Source organism: Scylla paramamosain, unplaced genomic scaffold (genome assembly GCF_035594125.1).
Source record: "Scylla paramamosain isolate STU-SP2022 unplaced genomic scaffold, ASM3559412v1 Contig7, whole genome shotgun sequence".
Classification (NCBI taxonomy): Eukaryota; Metazoa; Arthropoda; class Malacostraca; order Decapoda; family Portunidae; genus Scylla; species Scylla paramamosain.
In genome coordinates, this window is record NW_026973672.1 from 922,501 (window position 1) to 947,500 (window position 25,000).

The 25,000-nt window shown below is 40.9% G+C and overlaps 2 protein-coding genes across 2 annotated transcripts in view; one reads left to right on the forward strand and one right to left on the reverse strand.

The window, feature by feature from the left end:
• Nucleotides 1–11,940, forward strand: part of LOC135096796 (cytosolic Fe-S cluster assembly factor nubp1-like) — a 13,767-nt gene extending 1,827 nt beyond the window's left edge. Inside the window, 10 exon segments of the mRNA XM_063998553.1 lie at nt 1–337; nt 2,272–2,425; nt 4,504–4,637; nt 6,747–6,848; nt 7,688–7,778; nt 8,192–8,229; nt 8,940–9,050; nt 9,435–9,464; nt 9,466–9,622; nt 11,768–11,940. The exon segment at nt 1–337 is cut by the window's left edge and continues 1,827 nt beyond it. Coding sequence (XP_063854623.1) covers nt 2,386–2,425; nt 4,504–4,637; nt 6,747–6,848; nt 7,688–7,778; nt 8,192–8,229; nt 8,940–9,050; nt 9,435–9,464; nt 9,466–9,622; nt 11,768–11,811 — 747 coding nt within the window. The 5' untranslated portion in view covers nt 1–337; nt 2,272–2,385 and the 3' untranslated portion in view covers nt 11,812–11,940.
• A 460-nt stretch (nt 11,941–12,400) lies between these two features.
• The window catches only part of LOC135096797 (GTP-binding protein 10-like), a gene marked incomplete at its 5' end in the record, with an annotated part of 20,204 nt that continues 7,604 nt past the window's right edge, over nt 12,401–25,000 (reverse strand). The window contains 6 exons of the mRNA XM_063998554.1: nt 12,401–15,330; nt 16,228–16,386; nt 16,860–16,946; nt 17,903–18,000; nt 18,740–18,948; nt 21,459–21,582. Coding sequence (XP_063854624.1) covers nt 17,992–18,000; nt 18,740–18,948; nt 21,459–21,582 — 342 coding nt within the window. The remainder of the gene's footprint in view (nt 15,331–16,227; nt 16,387–16,859; nt 16,947–17,902; nt 18,001–18,739; nt 18,949–21,458; nt 21,583–25,000) is intronic.

A 25,000-nucleotide genomic window follows, 5' to 3' on the forward strand; every position in this document is an offset into this window, starting at 1 on the left:
CTTGTAATGTTTAGGTAAGTAGCATCTTCCCAGTGGTGTGGCAATATAATGTAACCGTAACAGCTGTCCTCCCCATTGGCAGGCAGCAGCAGCAGCAGCAGCAGCCGCCATGGTGTCTTTCCTCATGGTGGGGCGAGCGGCTCCCCAGGTGAGGGCGGCACCGACCCAGCCCGGCAGCAGGAGGGCCTTGGTGCTTCCCATGGTTCACCCGAGCCAGGTGAGGCTGATCCACCGTGGCCCCTTTTGGCCATTCTCTCAGATGGAGTAGTTCGTGAGGGACATGGAGAGGAAGTTCAAGAGAGACATTGAGGACATCCTAGGAACCTTTGCCAAGAATGTGAGTACTAACACTGACGGGGGAAGTATGTATGGTGATATGTTAAGAATAAATATCTATCTCTGCATCCATTTAGCAGGCCAGCAGTGACACAGGTTGGCACAGACAAAGCACCACACATTCACAAACACACATCATTCACACTCTGAGCTATCTTCCCCTGGTGGAGAGGGACAGTCTCATGGACCAGCCTACTACACCCCAGGAGCTAAGTCATAGTACAGCTGGCCCCACACATTCACACCAAGACCCAACATTTGTCTTAACATACATCTAATACATCTGTCTATTTTTATCTATATACCAAACCAGCAATTCCACATGGGATGTCCCTGACAAAGCAACGCACATTCATAGACACATCATTCATTCTCTTAGTCCCGTCATCCCCTAGTGGACGTCTGCTTGTCAGAAAGATTGTTTATTTGTGCCAGAGGCCAGAGTCATGCCACCAGGAGTGAGATACAAGAGTGTGCCATGCTTACTTGGCCTCAACATGAACTTTCCCACCACTGGTCTCTGCTTTGCCCTGCTTAGTCATCACACTCAAGGATTGCCTTTATGATGCAGATTATTTTTTCCCTCATTTTTTTTCTTTCATGTAAGAGGGGCACTGGCATAGGGCAGCAAAAGTTATAGAAAGGCTCACTCAAGGTGCCAGTCCTTATAGAGTACACTCAAAAAAGGATCATCCAAAATTTGAACCATCTTAAAACTTCCATTTTGAAATAATTTAAGTCAAAAGAGGAAATACAGAAGCAGGTAGGGAGTTCCAGAGTTTACCTGGCTTGATATTCTTGATATCCTTCATGTTGTCCACACTGTTGTCACTGGTTGAAAGTTAACAGTAGCTTGATCTTTTTGGTAATGGTAGGAAGTTATTCCTTCCCTCACTTACTTTTCTAATTGCATTATTACCGTGTAGGCTTTCAAAGTTGATTATGAAGTTGGAAATTTGTGTTGTATCATGAACAAAACTTTTCAGGGTGTACCCAGTAACATAGTGACAGGTGCTATGTTGGGAGCACTTCCAATGTAGTGACTGTCCCTTGTTAACATTCAGAGCACTACAAAACAGCTTACTGGATGCACAGAAAGTAGACAAAGAATAGCACGTTATATTGTTTTTAAGCTACACAATTATTCAAGAAATTGTTTAAAAAGTTGTGTAGGTGACCAGTGGAAAAGTTGTACAGCAGTGAACATGTCCTCTGCCTCACTTTGGACTCACACTGGCAAGCTTCACTGGTAAATTCTGGAACTCCCTGCCTACTTCTGTATTTACTCCTGTCTGTGACTTTAACTTCTTTGAGAGGGAGTGAAGCTTCAAGACATTTCTCCAGGTAATTTTGGACTGCTTTCACTGTCTCCTTCAGGATCTGACGCCTTTAGTTTCTGTTACCCTTGGCCAGACCCTCAACAACACACACACACACACACACACACACACACACACACACACACACACACACACACACACACACACACACACACACACACACACACACCTGGGGCTTGAGGCAAAGAATTGTGTACTTTAATGCTGCTTTAAGCTTTTAAACAGTGAGGAAGAAATAGGTTCTCAATAGAGTGGTGAACAGATGGAATAGAATCTGTGACCAGGTTGTTAGTGCTGAGTCATTAGGGAGCTATGAAACAAGATTAGACAAATGTATAGATGAGAATGATCAGTGAAAAGTGATAGGAAGAAATTGGTTATTAGATAGAGTAGTGGATGAATCAAATAGCAAGTTTTAAAAGATTAGACAAATTTTTTGATGAGAATGGTGGAAATAGGTAGGTATGTTTTGTACAGGGACTCCCACTTGTAGGCCTGATGGCTTCCTGCCGTTTCCCTTGTGTTCTTTTGTTCTTATGAGTGATGGCTGAGTTGGGTTTGATTGGTGGAAGTGTTATAAGATTAGTGTGTCAAGTTTCCAGGAACTCAGCTGCCCATGTTGAGTGTAATGGCCAGGGCAGTGCACCCCACCTTTGGACAGATGGAAAACGTATCAACCCCTGAGAAACACAAGCTGAACTTCTAATTCATGAGTGCCAAGCCTGAGGACATCAAGGTCACTCTTAAAGGTATAGAGGCCTCACCTATCCTACTACACCTGCCGTTCGTTACTTCTTAAATGTTCATGTCTGCCACTGAATACTTAATGATTTGGTAATGATGGTGTCTGTGTGTGTGTGTGTATGTGTGTTTGTGTGTTTGTGTGTGTGTGTGTGTGTGTGTGTGTGTGTGTGTGTGTGTGTGTGTGTGTGTGTGTGTTAGTGTGTGTGTAGTGAACCTTTTCTTTCCGAGCACTGGTGTCTTTCCCTCGGGTCACCTACAGTGTGTGTGTGGCATGTCTATGTGTTGGTGGTGGTGCCTCCATGGGTTTGTGTTGATGGTTGGTGGTGATGGCAGCTTTGTTATGTGCAGTGTGTGTCCTGTACTGGTGCCTCTGTCCTGCTAACATATTTCTCCTTTCTTTTGTTTGTTTCTTATTTTACTCTTGTATTTTTTCTTTTCATTTCTCTTTATGGTTTGTGTTCCATTTGATTCTCAGTCTTTCTCATCTCTTTTTTTTCTCTCTAGTGTATTTCTGTTCCTGCATTCACTTAAAGTTAACTGCATCATAAGCGCATCCTGCAGGAGGGGCAGCCACTGCAGAAGAGCCTCCACCTCCCTCCACCCAGTCACTCCCTCAAGGCTGTTTGAAGGCTTCTGTCCTCACTGGCAACTGTCTCACTCACTCATACATACTTCTTTATGCTTTACTTTCACCTTCCTGTGGCTCTCCTATGTCTGGATGTTTTATAATTTGAATTTTGTTGTTGAAACCTTGCCTACTGTAGAAAATGGTGAGCCTTGCTTAGTGTAGAAAGTTTTGAGGTGAGTCCTGATGCTGTACCTGGTATGAGTCAGCCTGTGGACTTGATGTATGGAAGCCTTGCTGTGGAGAGCTCTGTCTTGCTGGAGTGTGGGAGGGGAGATAAGGTGAGGATTAGACCATTCAAGGACAGGAATCAATGGACACTGCCATTCTTGTCCTGTGGGGGAAGTTTTTAGGAGTGGGCATCACACACTTATAGACGGCTGGATTGCTGGACAAACTTTTTATTTCATATCTTTGTGTATGCCATAAGTAAGTTGGCTCACTGGGTGTATCAGACATGTTCATGCAACACTCCTGGGGCACCAAACCATTCTTTTTACCTATCCTCAGGCTGTCCTACAACACACTGTATCACATCCATTGCTTCTTGTTATACCAGTACTAAGAGACTTGGATGAAAAAAAGCTGTGTTAGGCAATGACTTCCTGTGATATCTTATGCTTGGTCTTTGCACAGGTTTTATTGCAAGCTTAACTAGTATGTATATTAGTTTTTATTTGATTTATAGCCATGAAATGTACTATGCCTTGGTTGCTTTAGTGTGGAGGAACTGTGTGAGATGGAAGAGCGTAAGTGGTCACTGTTTTTACTCCCACTCAAGTCTTGCCTACAAAGGTATTCACTCCCCTGTGTAAGGTTCGTGTCTGGCCAGGAGGTTCTGAACCCCTTTGGTGAAACGCTTCACTGATACATCTGATGAAATGCTTCAGTACACCTTATTGATAACATAAGTGAGATGCTTCAATACACAACAGTTGCTAATTTTTGTTTAGTGTCAAAAGCATTTCATCTTATCAACTACTCACTGCTAACTGACTGTCTTCAGCCTCTCTCTCATTGGCACATTATTGCATCTCTACCACGTTTTTCACACTGACTGCTCGTCTGATCTTGCTAACTGCATGCCTCCCCTCCTCCCATGGCCTCGCAGCACTAGACTTTCTCCTTTCTCTCACCCCTATTCTGTCCACCTCTCTAATGTAAGAGTTAACCAGTATTCTAAATAATTAATCACTTTCTCTGGTAAACTCAGGAACTCCCTTCCTGCTTCTGTATTTCCTCTTTCCTATGACTTGAACTCTTTCAAGAGGGAGGCTTCATGACACATCCTCCAATATTGGATGACATTTTTGACACTTCTTTTGGGACGGACACATCAATAGACTTTCTCCTTTGCTCTTTTTGTTGCCCTTGGCCAGTGTCCCTCTTGTATAGAAAAATAAATAAATAAAATCAAAGTAAAAATAAAAAATCATAATGATGGCATGTGGTGCACAGACCTGGTGGTGGTGAGGGAGCGCCTGGCATCCGTCAAGAACAAGGTGCTGGTGCTGTCTGGCAAGGGAGGCTTGGGCAAGTCCACTGTGAGTGTCATGTTGGGCCTTACCTTGGCCCTCGACGACTCCAAGGAGGTGAGCTGCACTGCCACACTCCATGTCACCCTTCCACTCACTGTTGTTTGTGTCACACTGACGGTGTCTCATGTTTAGTGCTGATTAGTTGAGTGATCAGTATGTGAGCTGGTGTTAGTTTTGAAACTTATTTAGTGCAGAGTGGTTGCTATTATTTATTTATTTTATTGAATATAGATGAAAAGTTATTGAAGTAGGATTGAAACAGTAGAAATGAGTTACTGAAGGGATGCCTGTGGTGTGAGCAGAGTGGACAGCGAGAAGAATTAGTGTATCAAAGATTTGCTGTGCTTTGTAAGAGAGGAATTGAAATGTAGGATGGTGAAAGTGATGAAATGCAGTAACCCATGGATATACTGTAGTAACTGTTAATTGTAAACTCAAACTCCTGCTTGCTGCTGCATTCCCTCTTGCCTGTGACTTGAAATCTCCCAAGAGGGAGGCTTGAAGAGATCTCTCCACTTGATTTTGGATATTTTTGTTCCTTTTAGGGACTGGCACCTTTAGTCTCTCTCTCTCTCTCTCTCTCTCTCTCTCTCTCTCTCTCTCTCTCTCTCTCTCTCTCTCTCTCTCTCTCTCTCTCTCTTCTCCTTTGGTCAGAGCCTCTTGTGGGACGGGACAGGTCTGAACACAGCCCTCCCTTGCTTAGTGAGCAGTGCAGTGATGCTCTCTGGTGTCAGTGAGGTTAGCTGCCCACTGTACTGAGCATCATGACAGATTGAGAGAACTTTTTATTGAGTGTTGCATGGCTGTGCATCAAACACTGAACACATGTTTGTATGTAAATAAGAATACATCTGTATAAAATGTAGTTTAGACATTGTAAGTGACTGACATAAAAAGTAAAACTAGAAAACTATCCAAAAAAATAAATATTCATTGACTGTAAAAATAAAGCATTAAAATTTATTACAAGTGGTAAGTTAGTTAAAAAAAAAAGTAAATAAATAAATAAAAAATACCAAAAAAAAACTAAATGAAACAGTTAGTTAGCAGTGAAGTGAGTTGACCTTGACTCATGAACTATATTCTTAAATATTTGTGTGCCCCACTACTTTCCAAGAGCTCTGCTTGGAGTGATACAGTTTTTTAAGTGTGTCTTTATGGTTCAAGTGACAGATTAACAAATCTACTAATAGGAAAACCACTCTTGAGAACCCAGCTTATCATCTTTGTGGCCTTGGAAAGTAGTAGTGGTGAGACCAGGGTTCCTGAATATGGGCCAACACAGGGAGTCCTCAGTTCATGGCAATCTTCACTTCACCCATTTCATAATTACGTGCATTTTGCTTTGCTCATTTTTTTAATTTTATATATATATATATATATATATATATATATATATATATATATATATATATATATATATATATATATATATATATATATATATATATATATATATTTTTTTTTTTTTTTTTTTCTCCAGTAGTACACTTACAGTGGGGGTAGCAGCATGCCCTCCAATATGCTCACTTACTTTTTATAGTACACCACACACACATACTGCACCAAACAGTCTTTTTCTAAATGAAATAAAAGATAAAAACAATACAAAGAATTAGTGAACTGGTGAGTGTAGTGAAGGCATGCTTCATCATGTGGCAATAGACTGAGGAAGGAAGTGTGTGTCAGGTTCACTGCCTACTTAGGATGGTTCTGACATGCCAAAATAATGTTTATGATGCAGCCCAGGAACAGAGCTCACCACTGTTGTAATGTCACCCACAAATGTTCTTGAACTGCAGTAACACTGGCAAAACTGCACTGAAGCACAGCCAGTGCTGCTGCTTGTCTCATTGCTTTTCATCTGATGAAACAGAAAACAGATCACCTTAACAAAAGTACAATAGAAAATGCAGCTACTTATGGCTCACTCACTTCCAATATAGCCATACCTTTGCCACATTGCATTATTATTCTTCCCAATGCATTAAATACAATGATCTTACTTGTCAACAGCTTCATACTAACAATACATCCTGCACGTCACTCAACAAGTGGACAAGTGTAACTCAAGGACACCCTGTATAAGGATCGTGTGAGTTGTTCAGTCTTCCCGGTCATCCTTCCTGTGGTAACATTGCCCCTCCATTGTCTCCCTGGCAGGTGGGGTTCCTTGACATTGACATCTGTGGGCCGTCTCAGCCGCGGGTGTTGGGGACAGCAGAGGAGAAGGTCCACTCTTCAGGTGCTGGCTGGTCCCCTGTGGTAGGTGGCAACTTCCAGGTTCCTATGTTAGGTTTTGTACTGTTGAGGAAAATCTCTTAACCTGGGATAAGCCTCAATGGTAATAGTGTAAAAGTGTGTGTGTGTGTGTGTGTGTGTGTGTGTCAGTCAGTCCTTTTTATTTATTTATTTTTTTTATTTATTTATTTTGTTTTATTTTTTTTACTTGAAGATTTAACACTTCCATCATGTCAAAATAGTTTCCCAGTTTTCCTTTTTCCTTTTTTTCCCTTCTTATAAATTTCTTAAACCAGGTTAGAGTTTTCCCAATAGTACACTGTGGTGTGAACAAATGCTCCTGTTATTTCCCTGTAGTTGTGAACAAGAAATGCTGTTTCCTTTTTTTTTTCCCCCTTTTTATAAATTTCTTAAACCAGGTTAGAGTTTTCCCAATAGTATTCTGTGGTGTGAACAAAATGCTCCCGTTATTTTTCCCTGTAGTTGTGCACCAGAAATGCTGTCTCATGCTAGATCATTTTAAGCATTCTTGTACTTCAGCCCACACAGAGTTACAGTAGTTAAACATTTTTTTTTTTTTCTTCTTAATTATCCTTCACATTAAGTATTACGTACCTTGTTACTCTGGGAAGAAACTCTGCTTTCTATTTTCATGTATTTTTTATTTATTTGTATTTATTTTTTATTTGATTCAGATAATTATTTGTATATGATGGATAAATACTTCACATAAATAATTTGTTGGCACACACTCTTCAACTAAATCATTTGTATATAACAGGTACTCTTTAGATAGATCATTTGTATATGACAGACACTTCAGATAAATCCTTTATATATGACAAGACAGTGTACCCTTTCAGTATGTGTCTGACAATCTGGCTGTCATGTCCGTTGGGTTCCTGCTCAACAGTGCAGACGACGCTGTCATCTGGAGGGGACCCAAGAAAGATGGTAAGTAGTAGAAATAGGTCACCTCTAGTGTCTTTGGTTTTGTAAGAAGAGGAGACCAGAAGCCAATTAAAGGAGCCTGGAGAAAGCCACTGAGGGGAAGACAGAATGAGATGGAGGGATGAGATTGTGGTAGAACAGCAAAGGATAGGAGGCACAGAGGAACATGAAAGGGACAGAAATGGTTAACTGGAGGAGACTTGTACATGACACCAACCCTGCACTCACTCCAGGGAAATGGTCAAAGGAGAAGCGTTGCTGATTTTGTCAATCCGTTAAGTTTTATGTGGAATCAAGAATTATCATCGTGAGGTTTTTTTAATTTCTTTTATTTCATGGATCTTGTTTACTTTAAGAAATGTAAGTGTATAAGGATGTTGGGTGACAGGAGAGTAATGTAGTTTTTAATGTTGAAGTGATTGACGAGGTAGTGTTTAAGCATGTAGCTGTGGATGTAAGACTGAATATATTGATGTGAGGTTTGAAATGAGTACAGTGGAGAAAGTGTGAGGGAAGAATTAATAGTGTTTGATGTGGGATTGCTTAGAATATAACAACATGAGATGAGGGAAGCTACAAGAAGCCCACACATGGCAGTCCCTGTATGAAATATACCCTTCCATTTCTACCTATCCTCCTCATCCAGAAATTTGTCTTTACTTGTCCTTAATGACTCAGCACTAATAACCTTTTTACTAAGCCTGTTTCTTTCATCTATCACTACTTGATAACCAATTTCTTTGTATCTCTCTTTCAAATCTAACTTTATTGGGTTTGAGCCTGTTGTTTCTTGACCTGTCCTCATTACTGACTTTCAGGATTTTCTTTCACACTTGTGATTTTCCTTATACCACTTAAAGACCTCCATCATTATCATGTGGGAATTTTAAAAGTAAGCATAAATGTTAGTTGACTTTCATAAAAGCATGCAGTGTTCTCTCCACATGCTGGTCATCTGTGTTGGGGCTGAGCTCAAGCTTGACACAATTCCTTCATCTTTGAGCTTGATGTAGTTCCCCTTTCTGTCTACAATGATAGCAGTCCACATACTCAGTTCATATGCACAAAGTAGTGCTTGACTCTGACTCTGGCGTTAATGTCAGTTTCTTTGGTTAGGAAGGCGGAGTTGTACCTTCCCTTCATGTGACTTGTTTCCCTCACCAGGAAGTGGCTCTGCTGGATGTGAGGAAGGAAATCACATTCTGCAGGAAAGTGAACATTCCCATCATTGGCCTGGTGGAGAACATGACCACCTTTGTGTGCCCCAAGTGTAAGGTGAGTGAGATGTGTGGTGCCTCTCACCTGATCATTTGTGTGTCAGCAGCAAAGAGTGATGGTGATGTAGCTGGGATCCAGCAGCAATCATAGACTCCTTGCAACCAAGACCACCTCTTGGCTAGGTGGGAATTCATGTGTGTTGTGTAAAGGGACAAGATTGATGGCGACAGACCACACCTTTCTTATCAATGGAAGATTTTTGGCAATACAAAAGTCAACCAGTTTAAATGAAATTAACAGAACAAAAAAAAATTACACAATTTTTCTGCCAGGATGAAACAAAAATTTTTCAATAAGAAATCTTGCAAATCTTGTATTAGGTAAGCCATCTTAAGAGGAGTATGTCAGGCTTGTCTTATCTTGATGCACCATGAATTTCAGACCAAGACGGCCGTCTTCCCTGCCACTACTGGGATGTGACCCCCAGCTGGCAGAGGATACTGAGATGCCACTGCTTGGCCAGCTGCCGCTGGACCCCCGGGTGGCCCAGGCGTGTGATGAAGTCACCAACATTCCGACACAAGAGCCAGATGCTGCTGTCACTCAGGCATACAAAGACATTGCAAACAGTAAGTGTTGTTTTAAATGGAAGATTCTTTATCTGGAATTCAATCTTTGCTCCAGGCCACCACCCCCACAAAGGAGGTAGTAAAGACTGTGTGTGTGTGTGTGTGTGTGTGTGTGTGTACACACACACACACACACACACACTGCACAAAAACATTGCCTAAGGTTAATTTCAAATTCACCTTGGTGCCTGAGTCTCTAATGGGGAGACGATGGATCCCTCCTCCTACCCCAACACAAGGGACATTTGCAAAGGCTTACTCAAGTTTGTCAGCACAAGAGCCTGACACCACCGCCTCTTGTTTGCCCCTCACCACACCATGACGGCCCATCCCCTCCCCTGCCCCCTGTGCCTGAGACATTCAGCTGAGCAGATCAGGTGCAGACAAGCCACAGACAGAGTCCTACAGGCTCGTGTCCCATTTTCTATTTACATATGCTCTCCACTCAATCTAATCAGTGTTCTGTGTCAGTGGTCTCTCATTCATGCTGTGCCAATTGTTTGCACAATTGTGGAGAATATTATATGAATTTAGTTCATGCAAACATCTTGACTGGCTAATCTTGTAGCCAGCTTATCCCACATTAAGCATGTAGGGGTTGGCATCATATTAGTATGTGCAGCTAATCACACTAAAGGCAGTGTCACACAGGGCAAATTTCCCCCAGTATGCTGCCCATTTTTGCTGCCAGCTGGGCAAACTGAGCTGTCAGGAAGAATGGCATATGGCTGTGATACCAGACTTGCTGGGAGTATTTGAAATTAAATGACCACTGTACTACAAGCTGTACATGTTAAATAAAAATATATTGTGGTACTTTGAGTAAAATTGTCAACTATAAAACTTATAAAAATGAAGTATATGTGCCAGTGTGTGCTTGTGAAATTACTTACAGTGCTTATTTGACAACTGCAGCTGGGGAGATAAACAATGTGTTGTGAAGGAGACCCGCACTAAGTTTTGCTGGAGTGTGAAAGCTCGACACATTAATTGAGCTATAGTGGATCTGGGCACCATGTTGGCTGTAGGACCTACTTGCGCTGTTGCCACCTCAACCCTGGGGCCCAGAGTGACTGACCATGGCCAGCAGGGTGCAGCCACGGCTTGTAGAGGCAGTGCTGCACAGCCTATATGAGCTGCCAAATAGAGCGAAAGATTTATTACAAGATGTCAACATAACAGCCCAGTCCCTGTGTGATGCCAAACTTGCTGTGTCGCTGGTCTCACCAGCAAAACAGGCAGCATGCTTGCAGAAATTTGCCTTGTGTGATGCTGCCTTAAGTCCTCAGCCAGGCACTGCCTACAGTGGGACTTCCCAACACCCTACTGCTGGCTTGTTCACAGAGGAGATAGCAGGCACTTTTGAGGTGGTATTTATACCAGACAGAGTCCAGACTCCAGACTCAATGAAGTAGAATGGCTGCAGACTTGACCCTGATGGTAGGATTTCACATCAAAATGAGGCAGGCAGTCACAAGAACCATAAACAATGTCAAGGAAAATGAGATAAAGTGTAAATAGAGGAGCAATGTAAAATAGAAGTGGTTTGAAATGTTGAAGAGATGATACATCTTTCTAAACATGTGGTTTTTTTTTCCCTTCATTGTTGCACATCACCATCCTCCATTTTCCCTGCTCATGTAATCATATATTTTTTGTCCTCTTGGTTAATTTCTTGTGTGCTAATCTCTGGTCTCTTCCTGAATAATCAGCACAAGGCCATGTTTTATCACTAAGTCTCGCTGGTCTTCCCTCCCACTCACCTGTATTACTTTTTGTGCAGGTGAAGCAGTGAACTCTTGTTTGAAATCTGAGAGGTTTTGTGATTATGAATGTAGAATAGATATGTATGTTACCCTTTCCTTTTAACACTTTTCACTTTCATTACTTCTCCATTGCCAAGCTGATATTTATTTAGGAACAAGAAATGAACAAAAGATTTGAAGAATTAATAAATGGATACCTGCTCCCTTTACATCTTACTTTTCCCAGTTAGAATGATTTCAGTTGGCCTTAAGGCATTGCTTGTAGGGTTACATAGATGTCTTGGCTGCCTCTCTTGGAGAATGTCAGACTGATGCATAAGTAGATGGAATTTCAGTGGATGCACTAAACACTGTAGTAATGATTCAATGTTTATTTCAGAAATCAAGGAGTACTGTGACACACAGTCCCAAGAAGCCACTTGACCTGCAGCGGTAGCAGCAGCAGCAGCAGCAGTCATCACCACACTAACCAACACATTCTACAGAAAAGTCTTGTTATTCATGCAGAGGTTTATTTTACATTTACTTCTTAAATCCATATTATTAACATCAGTCAGTATTTTCTTTACAAATTGTGGCAGCCTTATTCATCATTCGTCCTTAATTTATGCCAGAAAGTTTGGGTGAGAATAAAAACTACATATTACAACAGTATCCAACAAAGTAGTTGTTGCCTTGCCATCTTAAGATTTAGTGTAAGTTTAAAGATTTACCTGTGTTAATGTTTGGTCTAATCCTTCACGGTATCTCCTTGCCTTGGTGTGCTGAGGCTGCATGGGGATATAACTTGATAATTATGCAGACATACAGTATAAAAATTTCAGACTAAAGTGAGGGTTGCAACTTTTCTAAGGTTCTGGATTGCTGGAGGCTTTGGCAACAATTACTTTGTTGGATGCCATTCCTGTGCACATTATGAACCATCACGTCTTATCTTGGAGGTGAAGGTTTAGTATATAATCGTGAATTGGAAAAATACTTTTCTTGGAGGTTTTTAGTATATAATCGTAAATTGGAAAAATACTTTACTTTTAAAAAATCTTACAGTAAGTCCACATAAAAGTTAGCATACATTTATATGAAAATGTTACAAACATTTATATGAAAATGAGAGAAAAGATACTCAGTGATGTTATATATAGTGCATGACTTGTAGTGGGGATAACACTTGTATTGTCACTCTGGAAAGTCACACACTAACACCAAAAGCAATCAAGGAAATGCCAACATATATTCCATTTTTTTTTCTTTTTAGTAGATGGTTGCCTTGTGATGAAGGAACTTGCTCAAAAATATTTCCTAAAAATCTAAATGTTCACAAGTGAATGGTGAGTACATTGTGAGAGAAAGATATGAACAGACAGGCAGGCAGGCATTTAAATGTAAATTAAATGTCAGTAACCTTTGGTAATGGTCAAAGAATTAATGGCGTGGAAGCTTGTGTGAAGTCCCTGATGAAAGATAAATATACCAGCCACTGGATTCACAAAACTCAACAGGATGACACCCCCCCCCACCCATTGTAGTATTTGCTGGACTGGTAATTCCTTCTTCCATACTCATCACTCTCCTTCTCAGACCTGTACTTCCTCTTCTCGCTATCCCTTCTGCTGTCATCATGATCTCTGTGGTCACTGACAAACCTCCCTTGCCTGTGGTCAGAATATTCCCTCCTGTGATCCCTGTAATTCCCACGATCCCTATAATTCCCATGACCTCTGTACTCCCCTTGATCCGTGCAGCCTCCTTCCTTCCTGTAGTCTTGATGCCTAAAGTTGCCTCTGCACTGTCTGTTGAGGTCAAATCTGTCAGCAGGGAGTATTGGCAGCTTAGGCAGGCTCTTCTTGCAGTGCTGGAACATATCAAATACTGGTCATTTCATAGACAAGGAGACAAGGAGCTGCTATAGAGTAGAGAGGAGGGATTCAGGGGATTCTGAACTTTGTTGGGATCTATGTACAGTAGAAACCTCAGTTCACAAACCAAAACAAGTTTTCCCATTTAAATTAATTAAAATACAATTCATCTATTCCAATCTCAGAAACTGCATTATTATTATTATTATTATTTTTTTTTTTTTTTTTCTTTGACAAGAATGAAGTTACAGTAACCACAGAAAGGTGTAAGTTTCTTGGACATCAGGCTATATCATGTCACTGATATGAAGGTCAGGTGCCTTCCCAGCTGTTTGACCTGGGAGCCCTTACCTTACTCCATCTCTAAATCACATGCCTTCATAAATTAATTAAGTCTGCCACTTCCTATTTCAACTTTCAGAATGGTTGGAAAGAGTTATTTGAGAGGAAAAGACAAAATCTTGCCTTGCACCAGGCATGGGTTGGCTGGAAGGAAATATTTGAGCATAAAAGTCTATGTAAAATGGGGATTGTTGCACTACTCATGACAGCACATGCTTCCCAAATTCCACCTTGTGTCTGTGATCCAGGAATTCTTGACAACCTCACGTCTTATAAACCTGTCTAACAGATGCACTCTTTCTTTGGGCATCCAGATAATGGGACATGAGGTGAAATGTAATTGGACAATAGAGCACATACTGTTATGCAGAAAAATCCCTCCTTTACAGTCTTGCTCCAGTACTTCCTTCCAGCCAGTGCATGTTTGGTGCAAGGCGAGATGGTGTCTTTTCTCTCCAATCATTATCATCTTTATAACCATCCTGAAAGTAAAGTAAAAAGAGGCCAGCTAAATAAGAAGGCATGCAATTTACTAGAGGTGGAATGGGGTAAAGGAGATCCAGGTCTAGCTCCTCTCCAACAGCTGGGAAGGCACCTGACTTGGGTGACTTGCCAGTGTGTGATAGTCACAATGTTCACGGCAGGCATGCCAAAACACAAGTGTGTGTGTGCTTGCCAGCTGAGGGGGTCTGCAGGGTGTTTGTGCATTCACACACAGAAACACTGTTCAAGAACCATGGCAAAAATTCTAAAAAAATATTCATGAAGTGATTTGTTCATAAATAGGAATGTTCACGAACCGAGGTTCCACTGTGTGTAGTTTAAGGTGTAGTTGTGTGGTGCACTTCAAAGAAATTAAATTGGAGGAAGAATGTTAGGGCTATGCTTTCAGTGACAGTTAGTGACTGGAAATATTTATATTTAAGAAGGATAATGATGAGCATACTTGAGTGATGCAAGCAGATGAAGAATTGTCACCACCAGTGTCAGGGAAGCAGTAAAAATATTGCCTGTGAATGATGAGAGGAAAAGGTAGAGTGATGTCTGACCAACACCTAACGGAGGGAGGGACTTTTTGCAAGTAGATTTAAGGTGAATGAGAGCAGGAAAAGCTGACAGAAGTGCTGAACAAGTAAGGTGAAAGGTGAGAGAGTAATAGGAGAAGAGAATCACAGGAAGGTGGAAGGATAGAGTAAAATAAGTCCAGCCAGCACATCTTGACATGATTGGTGAGTTGCATGTGGCCAACTAGCATGTTAGTTATTTTTACCACTGTATTCACCACAGAGAAGCTGCATGCCAAAAATACCTACTAAATGGCAATACTCAAGTTCTTCCCACTTGCTTTGATTGACAATATGGGTCAGTTTTAATTACTTTTCTTGAGAAATATGTGCCTTTTTATGAAGTATCACTTACCTCATCCCATCTGCAGCATTTTGTGATGCATGCATATACAAGTGCACAAATTTCTCGTGATGTCAAAGACTTACACAGTGAGTGACTGTATGGTACAAATCAGGACTGCATACAAGAAAATGTGCCACCAAACTGGAGTAAACTGAGTTACAGTACATCACCTGGCTTCTAGGTTTGAGGCTTCTGGAGAGCATGATATGCTCCGCCACTCACACTGACATCCAGAAGAATCATGGGGTTCTGTTCCTTCAGCTGTCTTGCTCCAATAATGATGGCATTTTCCTCTAACTGCCACCATGTGTCAGCCAAAGTCCCACCACTTAACCTTAGGACGACATACTCCACACAGTGTTTGTGGCAGGAAATATCACACTCCACAACCCTCAAACTTCTGTTCTAATGTGATCTATGGGAGAGTGGGGGTGCTTACAGATGGAATGAATCAACAAAGTGTGTGTGTGTGTGTGTGTGTGTGTGTGTGTGTGTGTGTGTGTGTGTGTGTGTGTGTGTGTGTGTGTGTGTGTGTGTATGTATACACATGCTTTATCTTGGCTATTTTTCTTTGTTGAGACTGCCTGTGAACTGTGCAAATTTTCTCTGCCTGGAGGAAAGATAAAATAAGCTACACATCAAACAGTGTGAACTGATTTGCATGGGTAATATACAATAGCAGCAAACACCCATATTGATCTGGTGGTGGATTACAACCAGTTTTCTGTTTAAAAACTCTTACAGTTCACTTGCTGCTGCTCCCACTGGCCACTGATTGTGTCTAGGTTATGCAGTCATGCCTTCTGACTCACCAGTGGAGACGTGATGCAAGTCAGTGACTTGATATGAATCAACAGTCGTATGAATGAGTTGTGTAAATAATTGGTCTATTTCTTTACATTATTTTTTTTTCTAAAAGTTAATACTTTGATATCATACATTATGTTTTCATACCAATATTTTCAAAAGATAGGGGAAGGAGGCGGAGAGCATGCAGAGAGCACAACTTGCAGATCAGCTTGGCTTCAGCAACTATACTCCCTTGTGACTGAATATCCATCCCAGTGATGTGAAGTAATTTTCATTACTCTAGGCTGATATCTTAACAAAAGAGGCAGGTGAAACAAAGCATCCACACTTGAGCATGCACACACATCAAGCTGATGTCTCAATAAAAAAGGAAAGCTGAAACAAAGCACCACACATGTGTAACAACAGACATACACACTACCTCTGTAAACTGGTTATCCTCCTCAGTATAGCGAGAGGCTGCTTCCTCCTCCAGCTCAGCCAGAAGCTCGGGATCGAGAGGCACCATGTCCTCCCTGTCTTGTGCCATTGTGTTAATACTGCTGGTGCTTGGGAAGGCCAATGAGGAGAGAGTCTGAAACTGTGTTTTCATTTAATACAGATAGAGGGGAGTCTGGTGAAAGTTGGTAGTACAGTGGAATGTGAACCAACTGGTATTAAAAAAAAGAATACTGCACTGGTGACTGACTGAGAGAAGTGAGACATACAGCTGTTATGAGTTAGGTGTTTTGAATATTATACTGCTTCAGAAGATAAGCAGAAGTAGAATGAAACTTCATGAAAGAAGTATGAAAAGAAAAGGGAGAAATATAGAATGCTTTTAACACATGCAGAGCTGGTTATACAAGGAAGTGGTACCAACAGCACTGTGTGGGGCTGCAGCATGTAATGTGAGAGCAGGTGAGAGAAGGAAATGAACTGTAATAGAGATGGTGTCTGCAAAACACATGTGGAAATAATACACCTGACCTGGATCAAGTGAGGAATGAGAAGGCAACAATGAAAAGCTGGAAGAGGCAACCAATGCTACAAATTATATGTAAAGCTGCTCACTGTAAAAGTAGATTGAATCTTGTTGCCTCAAGTGTTTAGCTTCAGCCTGCTTCAATAGGGAGACTGCCTGCCTCTGTGTTTAGGAGACTGCAATGTTCAAAAAGACATAAGCACAAAACTGTTATCTGTTAATGATGATTTATTAATATAAATAAAAGATATATACATTTTAATATTTCCAGTCTATTACCTTACTTAATTCATTAAATTTTGTAAGACCAGCTAAGGACAGACACCCCTACAAGCTTCCTACCAATATCTCTTCAAGCCCCAAATATGGTGTCCAAATCTACTGAGAGAGAGAGAGAGAGAGAGAGAGAGAGAGAGAGAGAGAGAGAGAGAGAGAGAGAGAGAGAGAGAGAGAGAGAGAGAGAGAGAGAGAGAGAGAGAGAGAGAGAGAGAGAGAGAGAGAGAGAGAGAGAGTCTTGGAATTATAAAGTTGGCAGCAAAAACAATGACAAAATTTTCAAGTGTCAATCAACATCTGCATGCCATCCAATCACTGTATCACTTAGCCTTGATCTCGGGTGATTAAAAACGATCACAAGGAAAACAATAATAATTTAGTATTACCCCTTAAGAAAATTGCAGAAACAAACATATCACTCATGTAAACTCACTCATGTGCTTCTTCGATGGACCACATGCCCCTCCTTTTTTTATTTATTTTTTGTTTATTTGTTTTCATGATTTATCTAAAGAATAATAGCTAGATATTACTACTGTTTCTTTATTCATATATATATATATATATATATTTTAAATCAGCTTAGGGCAAAGCTGACTGAAAAGGTGATTACAAATATTTTTAGTGCAAAATTTTAGGTGATGGCAAGATTTAAGGGTGCACCATTAAAACAAGGAAGGAGGCAGCAGGCACAGCTTCTACATCAACTATGCATACACCAACTGCATTTACTTGGACACACTGCAAACTGAACACAACTCCAACAAGATAGATGCAAACATTCTGACCACTACAACATCATACTTCAAAGGTAAATATTAGCTAATAAATTCTGTTCCAACTTTTGCATACTTACATTTCTCAGTGACCAGTTTCTCTAGAATGAGTCCATAGAAACCCTCCAAGGAAGCTTTGAAGTGGGTTGTGCTGGCTTTGCTTTCTGGTTCAAATATCCTGGAAAAGAAAAAAAGCGGTCAGGTGGATCTGGTCTCTGGTTCAAGGAAAATCAGTTCATATCAACTAACTTTGGTTTCTGGTTCAAATATCATCTAATGGAAAATAAGCTATCAGCTAACTTTGGTATCTGGCTCAAATATCATGTAAAGGAAAAAAGTATCAGTCTTGCACCACTGAGAAACACTGACTGATAGAAGAAGTGTTCAGAAAACTTTACACCCACAATGACAACTGGAGCAAGGTTCTTCAAAGTAAGGGAGCCTCCCTGCACTATACACAATAACTGAGCATGTATAACCAATATAAGTACAGTTGGGTGGCCATTTTTGCTGTGATATCAAAGCACAGAGCACACCACCTCCTCGGTTTGGGTAACCCAAATCACCCGAGTCACCCGAGTCACGCAAAGAGAGCGTCCAGTTGAGAACTGGGTGACCTGGGTAACCCAAGTCACTTAACTTAATGCACCCCTGGTCTCTGACACAGAAGCAGTGGTCATTCCAAGGAAAATCAGCAAAATACCTCATCAGGTCCCCCAACTAGCAGAGACAAAATGCCAGAGGCACCTCTGCTTAGGAGGATCCTGAGGAGGGATTGGAGCGATAGGACAAGATGCAGATATGAGACTGTGATCGGAGGAGCCTAATGGAGAAGAGAGGGTGACAACATAAGCAGAATGATTAGAGGTCAGGAACAAACACATAACTAACAAAACACATGTTTGAGTGCAACTCACCTCTCCCACTCCTGAGCAGCCTGACCTCCTGACAGTCACCAAGTCAAAAGCAAGGTCAGCAGGGTTCCTGTGGGTCTGGACCATGAGGTGGGGGTGTCCCAGGATGGTCACCTGCTGAGATGCCTCAGACAGTGGAATGGAGATGTTTACAAAGTTATCCCATGAGTTCTCTGTGAGTTTGGCACCACAGGAGCAACACAACACATAGTCTGTGAGGAACAGCAGTTGTTAGCACCACCCAGGAACACCACCACTCACCAGTCAAAAATCATGGTCAGTACTCATTACCCTAAGAGACATTCTATTTTACCAGTCAAATACATAAAGTCACCCATCACATGCCTTCAATCACCAGTCACCAGTCACACTACTCAGTCACCACTCATCAATCAAGATCCTCATCATTACTCACTATCCTAAATGACATCCTAAGTCACCAGTCTACTCTGAAATTCTTAGTCACCAGTCTCCAGTCAATAGTTAATAGTCTGACATTCTTAGTCACCATTTTGACATTCTCAGACGTCAGTCATCAGTCCAGTGATCATTACTATGACTGTCACTTGAGACCCTCTTATGTACAGAATGCATGCATCAAAATGTCTTCATGTGAAACGTCACTTAGTGCAGAAAGGCATTAAAAACATTTTCAATTTACAGGAAAGATGCACATGTAAGTGCAGGAATCAAAGATGAACATGAACACGCTTTACAAAATACTGGAATGGTAGCAATGTTCCCTCCCACAGTAGGTTGACCAGGTAATGAATGTGTTACACAGGCTGTGATATCACTCCATACATACAGGAAACTCTCTACAAAAGAGAGGACTTTGCTTTGGAGAATGCTTCACTAAATATAATGAACTCATTACTCTCACATCAATAGCCAGTGAGGCTTATTTCATGAAAAGACAAAGGCAAAAATTCTTACATCTATTTCACTTACTTAAACTAAGATAGAAAATATATTCTGTCCTTTTTCAGTAACAATAAGAAACACTAGTCTTTAGTAATTCCTAGTGAAGGAGAGTCACTGCACTACTACTGGGACGACTCAACCACTAGAGGCGTCATGATTCCAGTTTTCATTTTCAATATTATATTTCATTTTTAATGTTATCCTTGACTTAAATTATTGCTGACACATTTTTGTTTCCAGAAGGTTTAATACTCTGTTTTCCTGTTGATATGAAAAAAAAAAAAACTGTTTGGGGAAAGTTTAATTAATATGGTGATAGAAAATATCTTAAATATATTTGAGGAAGTGTCAAGAACATTATGAGAGCACCTGTCAGCAGCCACATTAGAAGGGAAAGAGGCTCAGGGTATGACTTCCGGATCACCTCGGCCTGCACTGACTGTAAATATAGCAGGATTTATATCCCTACAAGACACTTAACCCTGTAAGACAACTATACTCTATTCAAGAAATTTATAAATACATTCCCTCCTACTAGGTGGTGGCATGTCAGGCTCTAGACTCATCTCTACTGGCTGATGACTTCCTGGGCCATGGTGGAAGGTTTACCCTGAATTTGGTGACTTCCAGGCACTGTCTTCCACAGCCTCCCACAGCCCAAACACCTCAATAATTCCCTTATTAATTATTACACCTCCATAATTTCTTCTTCTTGATATCTTTTCCCTAGTCTCTATAGAGTCATTGTTCTTGCCAGCTCTCCTCCAAGCATAGTCATATATATTTTCCTTTGACAATTGTTTCTGTCTCAAGTCCTTCCTTACACAGTCTATCCATATAAGGTTTAGTTTTCCTCTTGCTCTCCTGCCTTGCACCTCTATCTCCATCACACTTCTCCTGACATATGACTCTTTCCTTCTCTTCACATGGCTAAAACACTGCAGCCTTTTTTCCTGTGTCCTTTGAAACATCTCCACTAGTTTTACATTTTCTTCATATGCAAGCTCCAAATTATTGACCCCATGTATCTATCTGTCCATCTGTCCATATACCAGGTTGGCAATCCCACACAGGGTGGCCCAGACAAAGCACCATCCGCTCATACACACATCATTCACACTCTTAGTCCTATCAGCCCCTAATGGAGAGGCTATTCACCTAATATAGTATAAAATAACTATAACAATCTCAGTGCCACATAATCAGTTGGCTTGGTGCTTCAAACACAGAATATTAAACCAACAGGAATGAAGGAGTAAATGAGATGAAAAGATAATGATAAAAGATGTCTCTATTCTCTTCCTCCTTCAGGTCTTTACTTAGGGAATATAACAAGGAGGACATGAGCAAAATCCTTAGGTTCAGTGATCAGGATAGGACAAGAAATAGTGGGTTCAAGCTTGATAAAGCTAGCTTTAAATGAGATACAAAGGAAAAAGTTTTCAAATATAGTGGTTGATGAATAGAACAGACTCAGTAATCTGGTTGTTAGTGCTGAGTCGTTAGGAAGCTTTAAAAGAAAACTAAACAAACTTGTGGAAGGGGATGATGGGTGGAAATAGGCAGGCATGTTTCATACAGGCATTGTCATGTTAAGGACTGATGGCTGCCTGCAGCTTCCCCTATTTTCTTATGGCTGTTAAGGTCCTGTCAATATGGAGCTTTTAAAAGAAAACCAGATAAATTCAGGTATGGGGATAATAGTAGAAATCAGAAGGCATTTCTAACAGGAAATGCCAACTGTGGGTTGATAGATCCTTGCAGCTTCCCTTGTATTCTTATGTTCCCATGTACTCACCCTCCATCCTCTTAATGTTGTGAAGGAGTTCCTGCAGGCGAGACTCAGCATTGGGAGAGTCCATCTTATTCACCATAAGGAGTGCTGGCTTACTCAGCAGGTCAGGTGAATACAGCTCCAACTCCTGTGTGTACAGGTGTGGAGGAGTAAGTACAAAGAAATATAAATGAAGGAAAAAGAGCAGCAGATTTCTTGGCCCTTATGAGACTTTGTGGTAAGATGCAAAGGAACAGGAAAAAAAGAGCAGTGGATTTCATGGGCCTCATGACGATGCCTGCGATAAGGTACAAATTAACTCAAGAGGTAAAAGAGTAGATCTGTTGGCCTTTTTTTTTTTTTTTTTTTTTTGCGGGAGAGGGATGTTTGTCATAAACTACACTAATTAAAGTAAAGATGAAGTGTGTGTGTGTGTGTGTGTGTGTGTGTGTGTGTGTGTGTGTGTGTGTGTGTGTGTGTGTGTGTGTGTGTGTGTGTGTCTTTGTGTGTGTGTGTGTGTGTGTGTGTGTGTGTGTGTGTGTGTGTGTGTGTGTGTGTGTGTGTGTGTGTGTGTGTGTGTGTGTCTTTGTGTGTGTGTGTGTGTGTGTGTGTGTGTGTGTGTGTGTGTGTGTGTGTGTGTGTGTGTGTGTGTGTGTGTGTGTGTGTGTGTGTGTGTGTGTGCTAAACTTTATAGATGATTTTCGTGTATTGCAGCAGAGTGATTTACCATCAGACCACGCCCCAGTTTCTGTCACTATAACAAGTCCACGTGTAAACCTTGACCAGATATTGGAGGGGGCACTGGCCTTGGGTGACCACTCTGCACTTCACACACAAGTTGCTAAACGTACACGCTCTAAGAAGCCTGTGCGTTTCACAGATATCAATATTGAGGGGTTTGGAAATGCTATTGCTGATATTACTATAAGCCTAGAGGATGACGTGGATATTGTAGCAGAAACTTTATCAAATGAGTTGTACAAATGTGCGGAGAGGTGCAGGAATGGAGTTAGACAAGTGGGAAATAGTGTGGATAATATGGGTAAATGGGAGAGGATTTTGCAGGACAAGGACGATGGCAGGGTATGGAAGGCAATAGATTGGAAGGGGAACTTCGATGTTTCAGCTCATGTGAATGAGAACTCTCCCAGTGATGAAATATTTAAAGTGCATTTTGAGAAGGTATTGAATCCGCAACAAATAAATTCAGACAATGACATTAGCACAGATGTACAAATACCGATCTTAGATGACCCTATTACCCCAGCTGAGATTTGTGACCAAATTAAGAAGATGAAGGTGGACAAAGCTTGTGGTCCAGATGGTGTTTCGCCAGGAATATTTTCACTCTTGCCTGCTCATTTGATTTTAACTATTGCCACTCTTTTTAACAATGTATTTTTAAATGCTTTGTACCCTCAGTCATGGGCAAGAGCAAAGATATTCACCATATTTAAGAAAGGCGACAGGATGAACCCAGACAACTACCGTGGTATCAGTGTCACGAATGCCATAGCTAAGGTGTACGACATGGTTTTGTGTCGGAGGATGGGTCTGTGGTACACACCATGTCGGGAGCAGGCTGGAGCACAGCCAAAACGCGGTTGCACTGAGCATATTGTTACTCTCCGCTTAATAACAGACTCAGCAAGGCGGAAGAAGTACAAGTTGTTTGTTGCTTTTGTAGACTTCTCAAAAGCATATGATGTATTACGAAGAGATAAATTATTCACAGTACTAAAACGGCTAGGATGCGGAATGATTATGCTTGCAGCAATATGTGCCATGTACCAAATAACCGAGAGTATTTTAGGATGTGTAGTGATAACATCTACGGTGGGTGTGAGGCAAGGTTTGTCTACATCGTGTCTCTTGTTTATCATTTATGTTGATGATCTAATAAAAATGATGCGAGAAAAATGTACGCGTGAAACTTTCATTGACTGGTTGCACATCTTGTTGTTTATGGACGATACGGTACTGCTGGCAACCTCGCGAGCAAATATGATGAAAAAACTATGTATTTTGAACGAATTTTGTGACGAATATGGTATGAGAATGAACGCCAGTAAAACCAAGTTTTTTGTTATATGTGGAGGACCGGACGACGCTGAACCGTTCCAGGTGGGTGACAAAACAGTCGAGCACTGCAGTCACTATATATATTTGGGGTCACCGTTCACTTGTGACGGGTCAGTGTCGTCCGCTGTCAAGCTTCACGCCAGGAACAAGTTGTGTCACGTGCTAAAGTTTGTTTCGTTTGTACGTAAGAACAACGACATCCCATTTATTGTTAAGCGACGTGTGTTTGATGCTGCCCTCCTCTCCTCACTACTGTATGGTTCAGAGTCTTGGGTCGGTGCTGATTTAAAGCCCATCACAAAGCTATATATTTGGGCTATGAAGGAGTTACTGAACGTGAGGAGGACAACACCGAACATAGTTTGCTGTGCCGAGTTAGGATATCCCACGCTTGTAGATTGGATCCAGCATAAGCAACATAAATTCTACCATGAAATGTGGTCAGAAAGAATGAACATGTTTGACGACCCATTAATTTTCGCAATAAGATCTTCATTTGCAATGAACACTCCAGCGGGGAAGTTGATAGCACAAATGGTACACACTGCCGTGCTGCATAAGTCTACTTTATTGCGAAATGTTCATGATGCCATCTCTCACTCTGTAGCCTCAAGATGCTTAGTGTATAAGATGATGAACCCTGACTTAGCAGTACATGACATATACACAACAAGACACACGATAAACGACATACATAGAGTGTCATTCACACGGTTCAGGGTGAGTGGCCACAGCCTGGCCGTGGAGACAGGCAGGTGGAACAGGCGTGGGCATGGCCGTCTGCCCCTGGAGGAACGTGTGTGTGTGTGTGGAGACGTACAGACAGAACAACATGTAGGTCAACACTGTCCACACACACAACACCTCAGACAACAACATGGTTTCAGCTCTATACAGGATTTATTTTCCATGCCGAATGCAAAATGTTGTGATATTATACATAAGATGTTACAACTGTATTGTTAACACTTTCTGTAATCCACTGTAAGATAAATATGTTATATTTGTCCAAAATTTAGAGGGTGCATGTCATAGTTTTATATTTTATATGGCTGGTTGTAAAAATTTTTTTCTTAATATTTAAATCGGTCCTTTTTGGAGAGCTTTATAGTGCATAGTTTTGGTACAAAGAAATTATGCGTTTCTATGTTATACCACTTTTTATAGTTTTTTCTACTTGGTCTTTGTGTTTTTATTCGTTTAAGCTTTTTTAAAGAAAATGAGTTATGGAATCTTTACCTTTGTGTAATATATTATGCAATTTTATTTGCATCAGTAGTGCAGTTTGTGTGTTTATGTGTTACAGTTTTACTGTCTGGTTTTGTTACAATATTTTTAACTTTAACCCAGTATTTATCAGTCGTATGGACTACAGTAGTATTTTATTTTTAGTATATAATGTTAATGAAAATTGTGATCATATAAAATAATAATAATAATCCTTGTATATCTTTATGTACGCTGTGGTCAATAAACTTATCTAT